Source organism: Leucopleurus acutus, assembly GCF_964270905.1.
Source record: "Leucopleurus acutus genome assembly, chromosome: 1".
Lineage (NCBI taxonomy): Eukaryota > Metazoa > Chordata > Mammalia > Artiodactyla > Delphinidae > Leucopleurus > Leucopleurus acutus.
Genome location: NC_139142.1, coordinates 124110514 through 124126965, shown reverse-complemented (window position 1 = coordinate 124126965; position 16452 = coordinate 124110514). Strand labels below are relative to the sequence as shown.

Sequence of the window (16452 nt, the reverse complement as noted above, 5' to 3'; positions counted from 1 at the left end):
TTTTACCTTTTAGGGTGTGTGTGTGTGTAGTCTACATGAGGCTCTTCCTTTGAGGCTGTAAAGCACATACTTTCATTTGGAAAAAACCATTTTTATTGACTCCATACTTTATTCTTATGCTTCTCCAGTGCCCTTATCTAGAGGTTTCAGCCTGGACACACTAAAAAATTGCCTGAAATTATTGTTTGCAGCCAATGCCTTGAATGAGCTACAGGTGGTGTCATTATAGGGCGTGCCTCTATGTAGGGCTTAGCAACAGTTCTCAAAGTGTGGTCCCTGGACCAGGAGGCATCAGCAGCTCCTGGGAACCTGTTACAAATGCAAGTTCTCGGACCCAACTCCAGACCTCATGAGTCAGAAATTGTAAGAATGAGGCCCAGTAGTCTGTGTTTTAACGAGCCCTGCAGGTGATTCTCATGTGCACTGAAGTTTGACAACCACACATTTATTGTTACAGAAACCCCCAATGAAGTTATTAACGCATTTCTTAAGTACATATAAATGGTCAACACCCTTAGGTCTTTCCGATGGTACTGAAGGCCATCACCCAGTTTAACAGTAGGCTAATAGCAGTGGTGCTCATGATTCATATTTTGCCTAGTTGGCCCTTGTCACGAGCATGATGATCTACCCACAGGACTCACAAGGAGCTGTAAACTTGTCCCTTCTGAAGTGCTCAGACTCAGAGACCTTTGAAGGTGCTAGGAGCAAAAGTGCTTAAATGTTAAATGGCACTGATATTTACCCTGCCCTGATCACCTTCTGTCTCCTGGCCGCGGCTTTTCCTCTGAATGGTGGCTTGCTCCGTGATTTCGCTCATCCTCCCTTGCTCTGGGCCCTTCCTCAGAGCTTGCACCCTCTCCCCAGGATTCAGGCATCACTTCCTGAACGTAGTTGAAGTACCAACCACTCTCTCCACTACCTTTCCCATCTGCCCAGTGGACACAGTCCCTTGTATGTCCTGCTATTAACACTGACATAAATAAAATGGAATTTATCACTTGCATCAAAACAGCTCCCCATCAACACTTCTACATTTTGCTTAGCGGTAGGTTTCACTGATAGGTTTCACTGATCTAGAGGTTACCTAAGTTTACCACTCTATCTCCTTTGCTTGCTTTATTTTGTAATGACCTGTAGTTTCTTCCTTCGTGATGTTTCTCATATTCATCCCTTGTCTGTTCCTGCTGTTACTACATTTAGACTGTAAATATTTAAACTGCAAAACTATTTACCAAGAGGTTCCCTTCCCTTCCCTCCCCTCTTCCTCTCCCTTTCTCCCTCCTTCCCATCCTCTCTCCATCCCTCCCTTCTTTTCTGCATTCTTTCCTTCCTTTCTTCCTTCCCTCCTATGCAAAAGTAGATGGCATAGCATGAGTCCTTTAGGTTAATCTGTTGACCTCTCCTTTCTTCTGGGCCTTCTAGAGATTGACTGCAGGTCAATCTCTACACTCCTGGGTCTGACATTCAAAGCTCTCCAAGTTCTGATCATAACCTATTTCTTCCATCTCCCCTCTATTCACTCCTCCCTACAGACCCTTTACTCCGGTGGTTCTCAAACTCAGTTACCTGGAGGGCTGGTTAAAACACAGACTTTTGGGCCTTAAACCTGGAGTCTCTAACTCAGCACTTGGGGTGAGGCTTAAGATTTTGCAATCCTAACAAGTTCTCAGGACCAAATGCTTGTGTCCTTTCAAAATCCGTATGTTGAAGCTCTAACTTCTAATGTGACTGTATTTGAAGACAAGGCCTCTAAGAAAGTAATTAAGGTTAAATGAGGTCGTAAGAGTGGGGGGGGGGGCCCTGACCCAACAGGATTAGGGTCTCTATATGAAGAGACACCAAGAGAGTGTGCTCTCTCTACCATGTGAGGACACCAAGAGATGACAGCTACCTCCAAGCCAGGAAGAGGGCTCTCACCAGAAACTGAATCTGTTGGTACCTTCAGCCTCCAGGACTATAAGAAAATACGATTCTTTGGTTTAAGCCACCCTGTCTGTGGCATTCTGTTACTGTGGTCTAAGCTGACTGACACACCGGGAGCCCTGACACTGCTACTCCTGGGACTCCACATTGAGAAGTACTACTTCTTGTAGATGTGGACTCTGTGCCTAGCAGACATGCCCTCCTCTTCTCCTCTTACCTGAACCTCAGACATTTGTCAAAGCCCACCTTGAGCCACGCTTCTCTGAATCCTCCCAACTCTCCTGCCCACAGTCATTTCTCCCTCCTTGAAAGCCCTTAGTACTTGGTCTTTAGATTCACTTGGTATTTAGCGTAAGCTACCTTGTGTGATGCTTTTCCCCTCTCATGTAGTTGTTTTTATCTTCATTGTAAGCTCTTTGGAGCAGAGAGTTTTCCCCGTGTCTCCTACCAGCATAGCGCTTTGTGCTATACCAAGTATTCAAAAAATATACAATTATTTGACAACCATGGCATGTATGGAGAAGAAGTTCATAGAAACTGCAGGTGTGAATCCTTCATGTCTCAGTGTGGTAGGTTTCTCAGTCACTCTGAGAGCCCCTTGGTAATGAGGTACAGCTCACAGAGGAGCATGTGATTGACTATTGGCTTCCTTGCTCAGACAGCTGCATCCTAAGACAGTTCCTCTCTGTTCATGTTTGTAAAAGAAAGAGGTACTTTTTAGACAGTGTGTCCAATATCAGTGATGCACTAAAAATTAACATTTATTGAGAGATTGCTGTGCACTAAGCACTTCACGTGTATTACCATTGTGATCCTCCCAGGACCCAGTGGACTTTGGAATTGCTGTGTTATCCATTTTACAGATGGGAAAATTGAGGCTTAGAGAAGTTAAGTGACATGTCTCAAGGTCATATAGCCAAGCAGAGGTAGAGCAGATGCTTGGGCCATGACTGCATGGTTCCCCATTTCCCTGTTTTAACCGACATACCAATTTCTTGCCCCTTCTTCTCCATAAATAGAGACCTTTATGCCAGAGGTTTATACAAGCTTGACTTTCAACCTTTAAAGAATGAGATTTACTATTTCCATTTTACTTAACACAGTTCTTATTTCTTTTTCTAAGATAAATCAAACACTGAATAGCAAGGCTTAATTCTAGTGCCACGGGATAACCAAGGGAGAAAACATCCCATATCTTTTCTTGGAAGTTAGTTATAAAGGGCACATAGAGGTTGTAAAGCAATAGTCTGCAATTTTCAGTTAATGCTACTGAACCCACTGGTCACAGAAACCTGTTCTCAGTGAATAAAAACAGATGTTACGGCTCAGAGGATCCAGAGAAATTGTCTTGTGTTTTGCTTTCTTGACTCAGTGATTTGAAGAATGTTTTTCTGACATCTCAGTTTGTCAGCATTTCCATAAAATTCCCAACAACTCATTCTAACCTCTGTTTCACTTTCTAATCAGTCCTAAAACAAAAATAACAAAAACACTGAAGAATATCATAATTACCCATAATAAGAAAGTGTTAGATAATTTTAAGAATACCTGTTTTATCACTGATTTAGCATGTGCTTAATTTTAATCAATGCATTACAGAATTACTCTGGTCATTTTTTTCATAAAATAAGATTTATAAATAATTAAATTACATATACACATATAGCATATATATGTTTGTAAATGTAACACGTATGTGTAGTTCATACTCTGTAAAATTCTCCTACCAACAGAGCAATTTTGAGATCCTTAGAATCGTAAGGAGAAGGTTTAATTGGGCTGTTTATTTCATCCCACAGATTTAAATCCAAGGCCCTGAAAGATATTAAAACCTACCACATTGAACTGATTATACCTTGGTATTCAATGAAACTAATTTACTTCGCAGATCAAAGTGTGTTCTCCACATATTTCTTTTAAAATTATGATTCAACAGAAATGCCTGGACATTCTTTGATAATTTGAAAGTGCAGAAAATTATAAGCAGGCAGAAAAAAAACAATTTCACCACACAGAAGTAAATATTGCTTTATTTTAATACCCTATAAAAGAAATTTATTATCCTAAATTTCTATCAATTTGACAAGATTTATTTCACCAGCTCATGCCTATTAGAGTGCTGAATTACATCTTGAACCTACTCGCATGTCTCCATAGTTATTCGCACAGCCTAGCCTCCAACCTGGCTGCCTTCTTTTGTCTTGTCTCCGTTCAGTCTTTTTCTGCACACTGTACCCTTGCTCAAATCACTTCAATGGCATCTACTGCTCTTGGGTGAAATGCCCATCTCAAAAGAGCACCCAGAGGCAGTGTGGAATATCAGACCAATAATCTAAAGACCTCTGTCTGACTTTGCAGGGCTGTTCTCAGACTCAGGTGAGAAAAAGGTATTTGAAGATGCCTATAAACTATAGTAAACTCCAAGTGTGAATGGTTTTTCTTAGATCTTTGAATGTAATGCCAATGTCAAGTGCTTTTTGTTGTTGTTTTTAGAAACAAAATAATTTTTATTTCATTTAATTTTTTGGTTTAATTTTAGAAAAATATGCACATTACTCATTATCAGAATTGTTTAAATCCAACTTAGCCTTTAAGATGCAACTAACAGAGAGTACTTAAGTGAGAAAGCAGTGTTCTAATACCACTGATATTCTGCATAGTCTTGGAATGAGATCTAGTTCTCACCCAACTGAGAAATGAAAAGATACCTTTCCATTACACACAGTTGCATGGGTAGTGTTATGGAAAAATTAATCTTTCAACTAGTTATACTAAAAAATGAATGAAGCAATAATGAAAGTACCCCTTTTCTGACCTAGAAATATGCATACTTAGATAAGCGCACAAAGAATGATAATTTCCCCATCACATGACATACAACAAACATCTGCTTAGTCTGTGCTGTGAGGGCTCTTAAACTTTGCAAATTTCACCAGTGGCTCCCAGTTGTCTCAATATGATTTCCAGTTTTCAGACATGAAACTGAGCAAGATAAACTGCATTATGAGAAAGTGGGAGCTGGGATTTTGTTGACTTGGCCAGAGTATAACGGAAATATTCTTGTGAGTGAAAAGCTAATATACGCTTCCGTTCATTCTGGGTAGCTCAGTCATCAAAATGCAATGTTTTCTGTTTCTCATTCCAAAGATAATTATTCTGATGCTTGATTTGTTTATTTTAAAATGTTAATCTTTGATGACCCGAGTGAAAGAGTTGGCATGGAAGAAAAACCTAGCAAAGCCATGAAGATTTGCCTTTGTATGCATCGGGGTATCATTAGCAAACAGATGGAAACTCAAATTAGGGTAATTTTGGTTGCTTTAAGAAAGAGACTGTTTGTGAAGGTTTAGGTGGCGGGTTGAGGGATAGTGGGGTTGTTAATATCCATAATCCCTAAAGCCTGAGGGGCGGAAGTCATTACTGTGGTCCACAAGGAGAGTCTTCTAGGGAAGGCAACTTTGAGAGGCTTAGAGTCAAAGAACAAAGTCAGCTTGAATGAATGGATCATGCCCAGAGGGAGCGGACAGAATGAATACCTTACCTCACTCTTTCCTCCCCCAGAGCTTTGCAGGGGCTCCATACTGGCTGAACCCAATGGGAAACAAGGAGTAAGAGAGTCTATTGTTGTAATCAATACGCCCCAGCCCCAGGGAGAAAGTAGGGTGGATTAGAAGGGGCAAATGGAAGATATTCAGCACAGCCTTTCATTGTAGTTTTAACTAGCATCTAACACAAAGGCTGGCACATGGAAAATGCTCCTAAAAATGAGTCAAATGCAAGGGTATATGAATATATCTGTGACCTAAACTGAACACAGTAGTGTACTTCATTTTTTACTGGTTATGTTTAAGTTCATGTAACAGATTGAATAACACATGGTGATTTCAAGAGTTTAATACAAATGCGAGATCTTATTCTCTCCATCTAACTTTATATAGCCCTTTGTATTTCTCCAGTGCACTTACTATCTTCTACCTTGTAAAGAAACTACTAAACACTATCAGCCATCAAACTGTAAACTTCTCTCTCTCTCTCTCTCTCTTTCCTCCCTCTTATCTCTCCCTCTCCCTCTCTTTTGGGCTGTAAATATACTTGCTTTCAATAAAGATTTGTAATGGCATCAATTCAAATATGAGGACTGTGTCATATCACACAATTAAAAATTTTCTGCATTTAATTTCCCAGCATTTAGTTTTTCTAAAATTCACTAACGCACCTACTTTGTATCCGGCACTATACTGAGCACTTAGATTTGAGGGATGAGTAAGCAAGGCCCTGTCTTCTAGGATTTACATTGGGAGAAGAGAGAAATGTAGATTAGCACTCATGATATGACTTTATGTGCAAGGGGAGTATTACAAAATGATCTTTCTGCTGGTGGGGGACAAGGGTGAGAAGAGTAGAAAAGAGAAGAAAGACCAAAGCAGCAACAGCCTAAACACACACACACACACGCACACACACACACACACACACACACGACTCCAGAGGAGTGAAATCAGCCTATGTTAGAAAGGGTTTTCGGAAAGCAGGATGCATTTTCTTATTTTCAACTTAGATTACTACAGTACAATTACTTCCAATTAACATTCAAAAGATGCCCTGGCCACTAAGTCTGCCCGGTAACTGGGGCCAGAATGAGAAGAAACTGGGAAGCAAGGAAGACATTCGGGGATAGAGTTTGTTGCTGATGTGAAAAAGATACCAACTGAAAGATTATCTCCGGAACAGAAGGGAGCTTTAATCTTACCAAAATGAGAAGTAAGAAGTATGAAGTGTAACCCCGATTATTCAAAACTATGGAGAAGAAAGCGCGGGGTGGGTGTAGGAAGTAATAATACATTCTGCTTTCTTTGCTGATGAAAATAAGTGTGAAATAGTGGGAAGGGCGTTGTCTCTGCCACTTATCTATATGACTTTAGCAAGTTTCTTAATCTATTTGTGACTCATTGCTTAACCTGACAAGCATGGATGAAGTTACTCACCTCGCAGGACTGGTTGGGAAGACTGGCACAGTGGTGGACAACTTGCTTTCAGTGCCCAGTACTGCTCAGCGTTACTGTAACCCTTATCTAACACATTTCTACCTTGGGAAAGGATTCGGTGTGCTCAGACCGTATCACATCACCACTCCTACTAAAGTTATTTGTGTACTGCTTTTTGACTGCACTGAAGAGCCTCACCCAGCGTTGAATGTCATCAGACCAACTGCAATATTTGAAGAGCCAAATCGCATAAATTCTCAATTTTTCCATCGCATAAGAAATCTAACCTCTTGTCTTAGAAGGCAGTGCTAGCTAGTGGAATCCCACTGTCCCAGGGATAAGACAGGGGCATAGACGTGTTGGAGGGGATTCTGGTGATCTCTGAAAGGCTTATTAGCTAAAATGAGAGACCACTTCTGACTCTGCTTTCAAATCAGTATTAAATTGAAGATGGCTAAATGAACTTTATTTAGCCTGAAGACATTCCTCAGCATTTTCTCCCATAGGTGGCATCAAGGTGAAGTTTCAGCTGTGGCCTTTGGCCTAAAGGCTAATCTCTTTATTCTGATGCCAGCTCTTCTGCCAACTAAATATTATTAATGTTAAATTCTACATTTCTGATAAGAAGAGACCTTTTCTACAGTGAACCACTTCACACGGGGTTTCTTTTCTTCTTATGGACATATCTTTTGTAATTTGAAGAACATAATTAGAGATAATTAATGCTTTATACATAGTGAATGTATTGAAGCATATTCGTAGATTCAAAATGTGAGTCAGTAGCTATCTGATTTACATTTCAGATTAAAATATATTATACTTTACTTTAGCAGGAAACAAGTTATTATAATGACCATTTAAATTTTAAGAAATTTCAAATAAGCAAGGACTCAAAGATATTGCTCATAAAAAGTTAAAAAGAGGACAGATTATAGAATAAAGACATTTCACTTCATATATTTTAATATATACAGTCTTTTTTTTTTTTTTTTTTTTGCTTTATGAGCCATTTGTAACTTAGACATAAAAAATCCCCTTTGTCTTTAAAGCTTTTTAGATTTAGGTTCCTCAAGCTGTAATAAATGCTCAGGTAAGGAAACAATATGACACAGGATAGGTCAGCAATTAATCATTCTGTGCCTCATTCCAAATTGTGTTATCCATTGAAAAGAATTCTACTTAATATGTTAAAGTTTTATTCATTTTTCACTGTCTGCTACTGCATGAAATATTCAAAGAGCCCTTGGTATAATGAAATAGCTGTTAGAGAAGCTTTTTTAAAAGTGATGATGAATATTGTAATTAAGATTCAAGAAATGAATTTTGTACCAGCTTCTAAAACTGTAAGTAACACATTTTTGAGAAACCACAATAAAAAAGTATAAATTTTCAAGCTAACTACCCAATTTAGGCCATAGGGCCAACTCCAAGAGAAGAACGTGGTAATTACTTTAAATATTAAAATAATTTCTACTAACGTTACACAAAATAGTTAACAGTGCAAGGAACTCTAAGGTACTTTTAAACCCTATTAGTGGTGATATGGTGAATTTTGCTTTAGAAGCAAAATAAACATCTTTTCCTCATAAAAATATACTGTGGATATGCTTGACATGTTGGGATTTTAAAATTAAGAATGCAAGTATATTCTTTCCTGGACAGTTTCTGAATCCAGAATGCCTTCCTCTTTCTACCTCCTCATGACTCAGTTTTCCCACTGACTGTTCTGCCTTTCCGGTCTTCCCAAGGCAAATTTTTCCCTCTTCTAACATGACATGTTACATCACTTCTCATGTTGTTTCAGTCTAGTATTAGAGCAGGGTGTCCCAACCTCAGCACTATTGCCACCTGGAGACTTTAGATAACTTCTTGTTGTGGACTGTCCTGTGCACTGTAAGACGTTTAGCAGCCTGCCTGTTCTCCACCCACTAGATACCAGTAACATGACCACCACTCCCAGATGAGACAACCAAAGCTCTTCAGATATTTGTAATTAATTGCCTTGGGGGGACAAATTCACCTCTGCTTGAGAACCACCATATTAGAGCACCTGGTGCTGTACATAACACTATGTTCAGCTTTGAATATATGCCCCATGGTATGGGACTTTATTCAGAGGTGATGCTCAGTAAATATTTTTTAAGTGAATGCAGCATAATATGGTGTTTTCTTACTGCAGTACCTTGCTAGACTAATAAACATGATACTCTTTAAAATCGAACTCTTAGTTTCACTTGAGGACTTAAGAATACTTCTCTATCCATTTGGCATTTGTTTATTTTCCAATATTTGGAATAGAAAGAGGAGAGAAGACAGTGTTTTTCCAAACTGATGGATTTCATTTGAACTCTGTGCTCATAAATTTCTAATGAAACTCTATTCCTTTTTTTTTTTTTTATTACTGGAGAAAGAGGAGATCTAAATCTATTCTAAAAAGAGATCAAAGAAAGAGGAAAGGAAGGTGAAAATGGAGAGAATGGAGCAAGGGAATAAAAGAGGAATAAAATAAAGCATAAGTGAGCAATATACAGCAGGTTTTTCTATACTCACAAGCCCATTTATGTAAAAACTGAATTAAAAATATTTTTAAAGAAAGTATGTCTTCCAATTTGAAGACAGTGAAAAAATAATTCATTAATTATTCATTGTTTTTCCCCCGTATATTTAATGTTACAATTAATTTGCTAACACAGATCAGGAAAAAACAGAAAGGAGAAAGAGATGTGAAAGAACATTTTAACAAGAGAGAGGGAAAGAAGAAAATGCAGTAAGGGAAGATTTTATGAGAATATGAAAACAAAATATAGATGTTTTAAAAAGCACAGTTAAATTTCTAAAGGATTCCAAATTCTTTTACACAACATGTTGATTAAGTAACACTTGAATGATGATTCATTAATACTTGTAGAGTATGAGTTAGAAATGAAGGAGACAAAAAATCAGTTTGTGATTTGTCATAAAGTAAATGAAATATGTAAAATTTGTTTCCAAATAATGTTCACTACTTTACAAGCTGAGTTTCTCTAATTAGTTCTGTATTCTTAACTTAAGAAATCATGAGAGAAAAAGCTCAAGTAATGGGGAAAAATTCATTCAGGGTATTTGGCCTTTATAATTTAATTAGCATCAAGAAGATGCAGGCATCATGGTTAAGTGCACAGGATTTAGATCTAGAGGAGCTGACCTGGAATCTGGATCCTCACTTTCCAGCAGTGTGACACTGGATTTGGGTTCCCCCGGGAGCAGAAAGTTGAGACAAGCATTCCATGGTAAATGGTCCATCTGGGAAGGCATCCTCCCTGAAGGGATGAAGCTTCATCTCACAGGGGAACTCTGGAGTTTGCGTAGAATTCATTTTAGAGTTGTCCCAACTGAGGAAGCTGACGTTTTGTCTGTTTTTTAATCTGCCAGCTTCCTATCTTTCACTGGTTGAGGGCTGCTTCCTGGGGGTTAACTGTCTGACAGCCCAGCTTACCCTGAATGGGGCTCCTCAGGCAGAGGGTAGCAGGGGTTTGCAGTGTGTAGCACCAGCTCCCATTTCAAATTTTATATTTGAAAGATACCATAACACCAGTATGGTCTTTCTAAATTATATTAACAAAATATAAATTAGATTAACAAAAATTGAACAATAAATATTCACGGGTATTTGGTACCGAGCCAAGTTCTAGAAAATTACTTGAATAATTCCAATAATATTTACACTGGAAAGTGAGACTTCATTTGGTCATTTTGGACTCTTCCTGATACTAGGATAGCAGGTACAAAAAAGGGAGAGTTGATCCTACTATTAATTGTAAATGTGCCATCTGCAGGGAGGATACCAAAGGAATCCAAGGGGTGGCACCCAAGTTCCTCTCTTTCAACACACCCCATGTCAAATGTTCATAGAAGAGTAGACCAGCCCATGTAAATAAGACCCTCGAGAATTCAACTTTTCTATGTTTCTCTGTCAGTTAAAAAACCCTGGAAGCTGAGGTTCTTTAGAAGCCAAAGGAAATATGGGCTGGCCCCGGGCATTTGGAAGTCATACGTACGACCCATGACTTTAGGGACTGTTATAGAAATGGGGATTGCATCCTTTAATATGTTCTATTTGGGGGTATGTCATACAGAATTCTAACATTCAGTGAATTTTCCTCTATCTCTCCTTTCCCTATTTTATAAGGGATATGGTGCTGTTGCTAACTTTATTATTCAGTCTATGGTAATGAGTATTGCAATAGGATTGTGATAGAATTGGAAGAAAGGAAATGGATAAAAACTCAAACACTGCATCCATTAATTGACGAGACTTGGCTCGCCTCTGTTTTTGATTGAACAATGGTTATGTTCTGTTAGCAGTGTTTCTTCCTCCTCTCCTTCCCCCAGTTTGAAAGTATAAGCAAGTATTTGAGCAGGTAGAAAGGAGAATTGTAGAGAGAGGGCAGGTGACAGTGGAGAAGTCCCCGTTATCACCACAGACGTGGAAAGCATATATGAGCTGTGGTGGGCCCCACTGGAGGAAGCTGGGCTGCAGCCTTCTGGCTGGGACCCCATTCCAGAGGGCTGGACACTAGGAGCAGACACTCAAGGAGTAGGAAGCCACAGTAGGTGCTGCAGGAGGCAAGAACTGAGGGCTCCCTGAAGGGAGTTGAGCAGATAGGAGGATCCCTAGCACGGGGCCCTCAGGAAGCAGGTACTGGACGCAGCTGGTACAGGGGGCATGAAAGACATCGCCCGCCTCCCCTTCAGTGTCTGCCCCCAAAACCCTGAAGCAGAGAGGGGTCTAGAAGATGATGGGGACGGGGGAGCAAAGTGCACCTTCAAGTCCCCTTCACACCTCAGGTCCTTTGGGACTGATCATGCTGGGCTGGGGGGCAGTTGGAGGGATGACAAGGGAGGGAGGGAGGAGATGGAAATAGTTTCCACCCAGCATGGTTGAAGGTAACTATCAGAAAAGGCAAGCCATTTCATATCCATAGCCTACCAATTTCAATTATGCCAAAAAAAAAAAAAAAGTGTACTTAGAGAAAGCCAGAAAAGGGGAGTAAAAAAAGAAAAAGAAAGACCAAGACGAAAATAAGTTATGTTGTCAGGATGGATATTAGGATTATGAATCCTCTTATTCCCCCCCGCTATTTATTTTTGATGTTGCCAAACAATTCATACAAAAGAAAATCAACAGGTGTGCCAAATTCCATACACCACAATTGATACACATATGTAGTTTTTTTGGTGTAACATCTATGTTGAAACATGGGTTGTGTGTATATACACATAATGTATACCTGTAAAAGCAGAGCTAAGTTTTTATACACTCACATTCTTTGGGAATAAAGCAACGACACTATTCTGATAAGATGTGTTAGAACTGCATTCATATTTACACAGTTTAGAAAACCTTGAGGGATCATGGGTTCAAGGAGTAATGTATATCTTGACAAGGCTTTATGACTCAACTCTTTTCTCCTTTCTGGAACCATCCTAAAAATGTAAGCTGGGTTTGAAGATCACATTAAAAGGAGCATAGCATTTAGTCGGATACTATCAGAAAGCGCACAGTATAATATTAAAGACAGGTCAAGCACCTACCTAGCACCTGCCTACCTTGGCATTATCTTCCATGTAATTAGAAAAATGAAAATATCCATGACGAAACATAGACAAGTCTGGAGCATTCTCATCCGAGGAGAAAGATCCGTATGCTTCCTTTGAAGGAGCTCTCATGAATGAAGACAGTGTCCTCTTATTTCTTTTTATTATATCTGGGAGGCAATTTATTATGTTCTAGAGTTTGAGCCTGCATATGGCTTTTTTTTTTTTTTGACTCAGAGGGACATTTTCAGTAATCTCTCAGAAATGCCAGATCTTAAATACATGGAATTACCAAAATATAATAAATCACAAAGCAACTTGAAAAAAAGGTTGTTTAACAGTAATATCCTAGAAGCTTATGAGGTGGGAACTTTGCCACATGAAACAGATCTGGGTTTCCAATAAAATACTTGGCTCTTGGCTCATTTCAAAGTAAAAGTTAAAATTTTTCTCATATAAAATTAGGATTAAATGAGTTTGCCCTCCTGAAAACCCGACAGCAGGAGATTTTTGCATTTGAAGTCAGGATTTGGGGAATTATGCTCTTACTTTGGAAGTTACAAAGACCAACAAACACTAACTCTTTTGTTCTAAATTGAGAATATCACAGTTATGGATATTCAAAACTAGGGTTTACTAAATTTTATGAAATTAGAAGCAAGAGCAAAGGTCAACCACTCTATATAGTTTTAGTATTGAGCATATCCCAGTGTTACTGAAATTATAAAAATTTGCTAAAGATTGGGCAATTTTCTATGAATAATAATGACCCATTCTTATTGCTGCTTTAATTTATTATAGTCAAATCAGAGATATTATTTATAATGATTTCTATGTTGAAGTTTAGTTGTGTTCAGTTTACTTATTCTCACATCCAATGTGTTACTTACTCTGTGAGGTTTGAGTGTCTATGAATTTCTTTATCAAGGCATCAGTTGTTTGGGTATAAAGACTGAGAGCGTATCTCAGAGACTGAAGATCTGGGCTTTTCTCCAAGAAATTCTTTTTCAGGCCATTTCCTCCTGCATGAAAGTATTGCTAAAAAGAAAAAAAATAATGTAAGCAGAGGCATTTAGAAAGAAGTATTAGATGAGGGATTTTATTGCCATAATCGTGAGGCTCAAATGGAATAATACAGTATGATCAACATGAGGTAGATACAAAGAAATAGCACCAGCTGGCCACTGCCAAGTCATCACCACGTAGTTCAGGTTCCCTCAGTATCTCTGAAGTGTTGCTCTGCATCACAGACATCAGATCCTCACAGCTTAAGACTCTTCCTCTCATTCAACACTTAAGTTAAAGAAATGGGATCATGAAGATGCAGTGGCCAGCATGCTTACAGAATGCCAGGTTTAGATACTGTGTCAACTTGGTTGTTGACTTCCGTTTCCAGAACATGAGAAAAACATCCAGGGTTGTCAAATTTCATAAAGAAGGTTTCTCCTGGTCATGTATTTTCTAGATACTAGTTTGCAATTCTAGGACAGGTGCCCACTGCTCCCATCTTCCCCATGAGCTAATCACACAATGGTGCACACATAGGCCAACCTGAGGATGCACAGTGGTCCCTGGAAATCCAACATCTCCTGAACCTTGTGTCTGAGAAATGCAATGAAACAGAGTTTCTTTCTTCTTCTTTTTTTGCTCTTGTCGTCCAGCAAACTCAAAGCATTGCAATATTTATAGGTAAGGTAATAGAAAACATATATATTTGACAATAAATGAGGTGATTGAGGGATATGAGCATTTCTAATGCTGCAGGTATTAAGCACAGACATCACTTTGGAGGACTCACTAGAGATACGTGATAGGACTAAGGATGTTATTTCCCAACCATTTAGAGATGATAATGTGTTTATAGTATTCTATTAATGTTAGATAAATGGTTCTCTCTCTCTCCCTGTACCAACAAAGCTAAACTACACCCTCATTGCAACCTGCCTCGTACAATCTAGGATTCTCACAGAATGGCATGTTTTGGAAAAGCTCAACAAATGATTCTGATACACTCTCCTAAATGGATATATGTTATCCCTCTATCCCACTTCTTAAAAATTTCTGAGGTGAAACATGTCAGTGAACTGAAAATTCATAATTGTCTTAGTTTTCTTCCCTAAGTAGAAACACATTCTGAGCATTTGTAGGCATCTGAGTGTAATTTCAGAGACCGTAATGTAGAGAAGACTAAGGGCACAGGCCTGAAGAAAGTTTGTTACAACTGCAGACACCATCCTCCCAAAGAAAAACCCATGGCCACTTACAGTTCCTTTCCACTCCAGCTGGGCGCACTGTGAAAACACAAGCTGCACCTAAAGCTACCTATGGTTATGAAGAGGAGGCACAGCAAAATGGGAAGAGCCTTTTCTTATTTTTGAAGAGTCAACAAAGATGTAATATTTAAACTTGTTCTATACCTTGGTCTTCTTATATAAATGTTAAAATATTTTCACATGTAGAAAGTATTTATCAAAGACTGAGAGTCTGGAATTGTTTCAGGTGCTTTGGTGGATGAAAAAAAATATCAGAGTTCCTTTCTTTAGGAAAGGTGATATGATACTTAAAGTGGAAAAATATTAAATGAGTGTATTGAAAGGGGAAGGTTTCACTTGGACTTGATTGTTTTTCCTGGAGGAGTGGTGGGGTGAGCTCTGGAGCTCTGTTTACGTAATGACCCAGGGAAGTATCAGATGAAATAACATACCCTAACTGTAAAGAGCAGTGGGATAAACTGAACTAGGACTAGGTGGCATCTGTGGAGGGGAGGGCATTCTCCCTCTCAGTGTTTCCCAGACAAACTTCAGTTTTGTCAAACCCGAGCATAAGTGCTGGAGAATTAAATTAGTAAAGTACAGGAAGAATAACGAGCAGCAGCTACAATGATGTTTCACGATCTCTTGGCAACTGAGAGTTGTTAGAAGTGCAAATTAATTATTTCTGGTGGGATGCAACTGATGACTGTTTTGTGGCTAGATCTGTTTTGCCTCTATTTGTAAATTTATTTCAGCTTTCCTCATTGCTTATCTTTATGTGTGGTTCTTGGAAATCTTCTTTGAGCCAGTTATAAGATCTTACTGGTTCCCTCATTAATTGATGAGTTAAATAATATTCTGGACAAGTTTTATAACTGCATGAATGTCACAGTTATACTCTAATTTTTTAAATTAATTTTTATTGGAGTAGTTTATTTACAATGTTATGTTAGTTTCTGCTGTACAAAAAAGTGAATCAGTTATACATATACATATACCTACTCTTTTTTATATTCTACTCCAATATAGGTCATTACAGAGTACTGAGCAGAGTTCCCTGTGCTATACAGTAGTTTCTTATTAGTTAACTATTTTATATATAGCAGTGTGTATATGTCAATCCCGAACTCCCAATTTATCCCTCCCCCCTTCCCCCTTGGTAACCATAAGTTTGTTTTCTACATCTGCAACTCTATTTGTTTTGTAAATAGGTTCATTTGTACCATTTTTTAAAAAGATTTCACATACAAGCAATATCATATGATATTTGTCTTTCTCTGTCTTACTTCACTCAGTATGACAATCTCTAAGTCCATCCATGTTGCTGCAAATGGCACTATTTCATTCTTTTTATGGCTGAGTAATATTCCATTGTATATATGTGCCACATCTTCTTTATCCATTCATCTGTCAATGGACGTTTAGGTTGTTCCCATGTCCTGGCTATTGTAAATAGAGCTGCAATGAACATTGGGGTACATGTCTCTTTTTGAATTATGGTTTCCTTTGGATATACGCCCAGGAGTGGGATTGCTGGATGATATGGTGGTACTACTTTTAGTTTTTTAAGGAACCTCCATACTGTTCTCCATAGTGGCTGCATCAATTTACATTCCCACAAACAGTGTAGGAGGGTACCCTTTTCTGTGTTTTTTAATCACAGTTTCAATTTCAGTACTTGTGATTGGTTTGTTCATATTTTCTAATTCTTC

At 38.6% G+C, this 16452-nt stretch overlaps 1 protein-coding gene across 1 annotated transcript in view; it reads right to left on the bottom strand.

Moving 5' to 3' along the window:
• UNC13C (unc-13 homolog C) overlaps positions 1–16452 on the bottom strand; it is a gene marked incomplete at both ends in the record, with an annotated part of 586714 nt that overhangs the window by 33795 nt on the left and 536467 nt on the right. The window contains one exon of the mRNA XM_082853041.1: positions 13379–13526. Coding sequence (XP_082709167.1) covers positions 13379–13526 — 148 coding nt within the window. The remainder of the gene's footprint in view (positions 1–13378; positions 13527–16452) is intronic.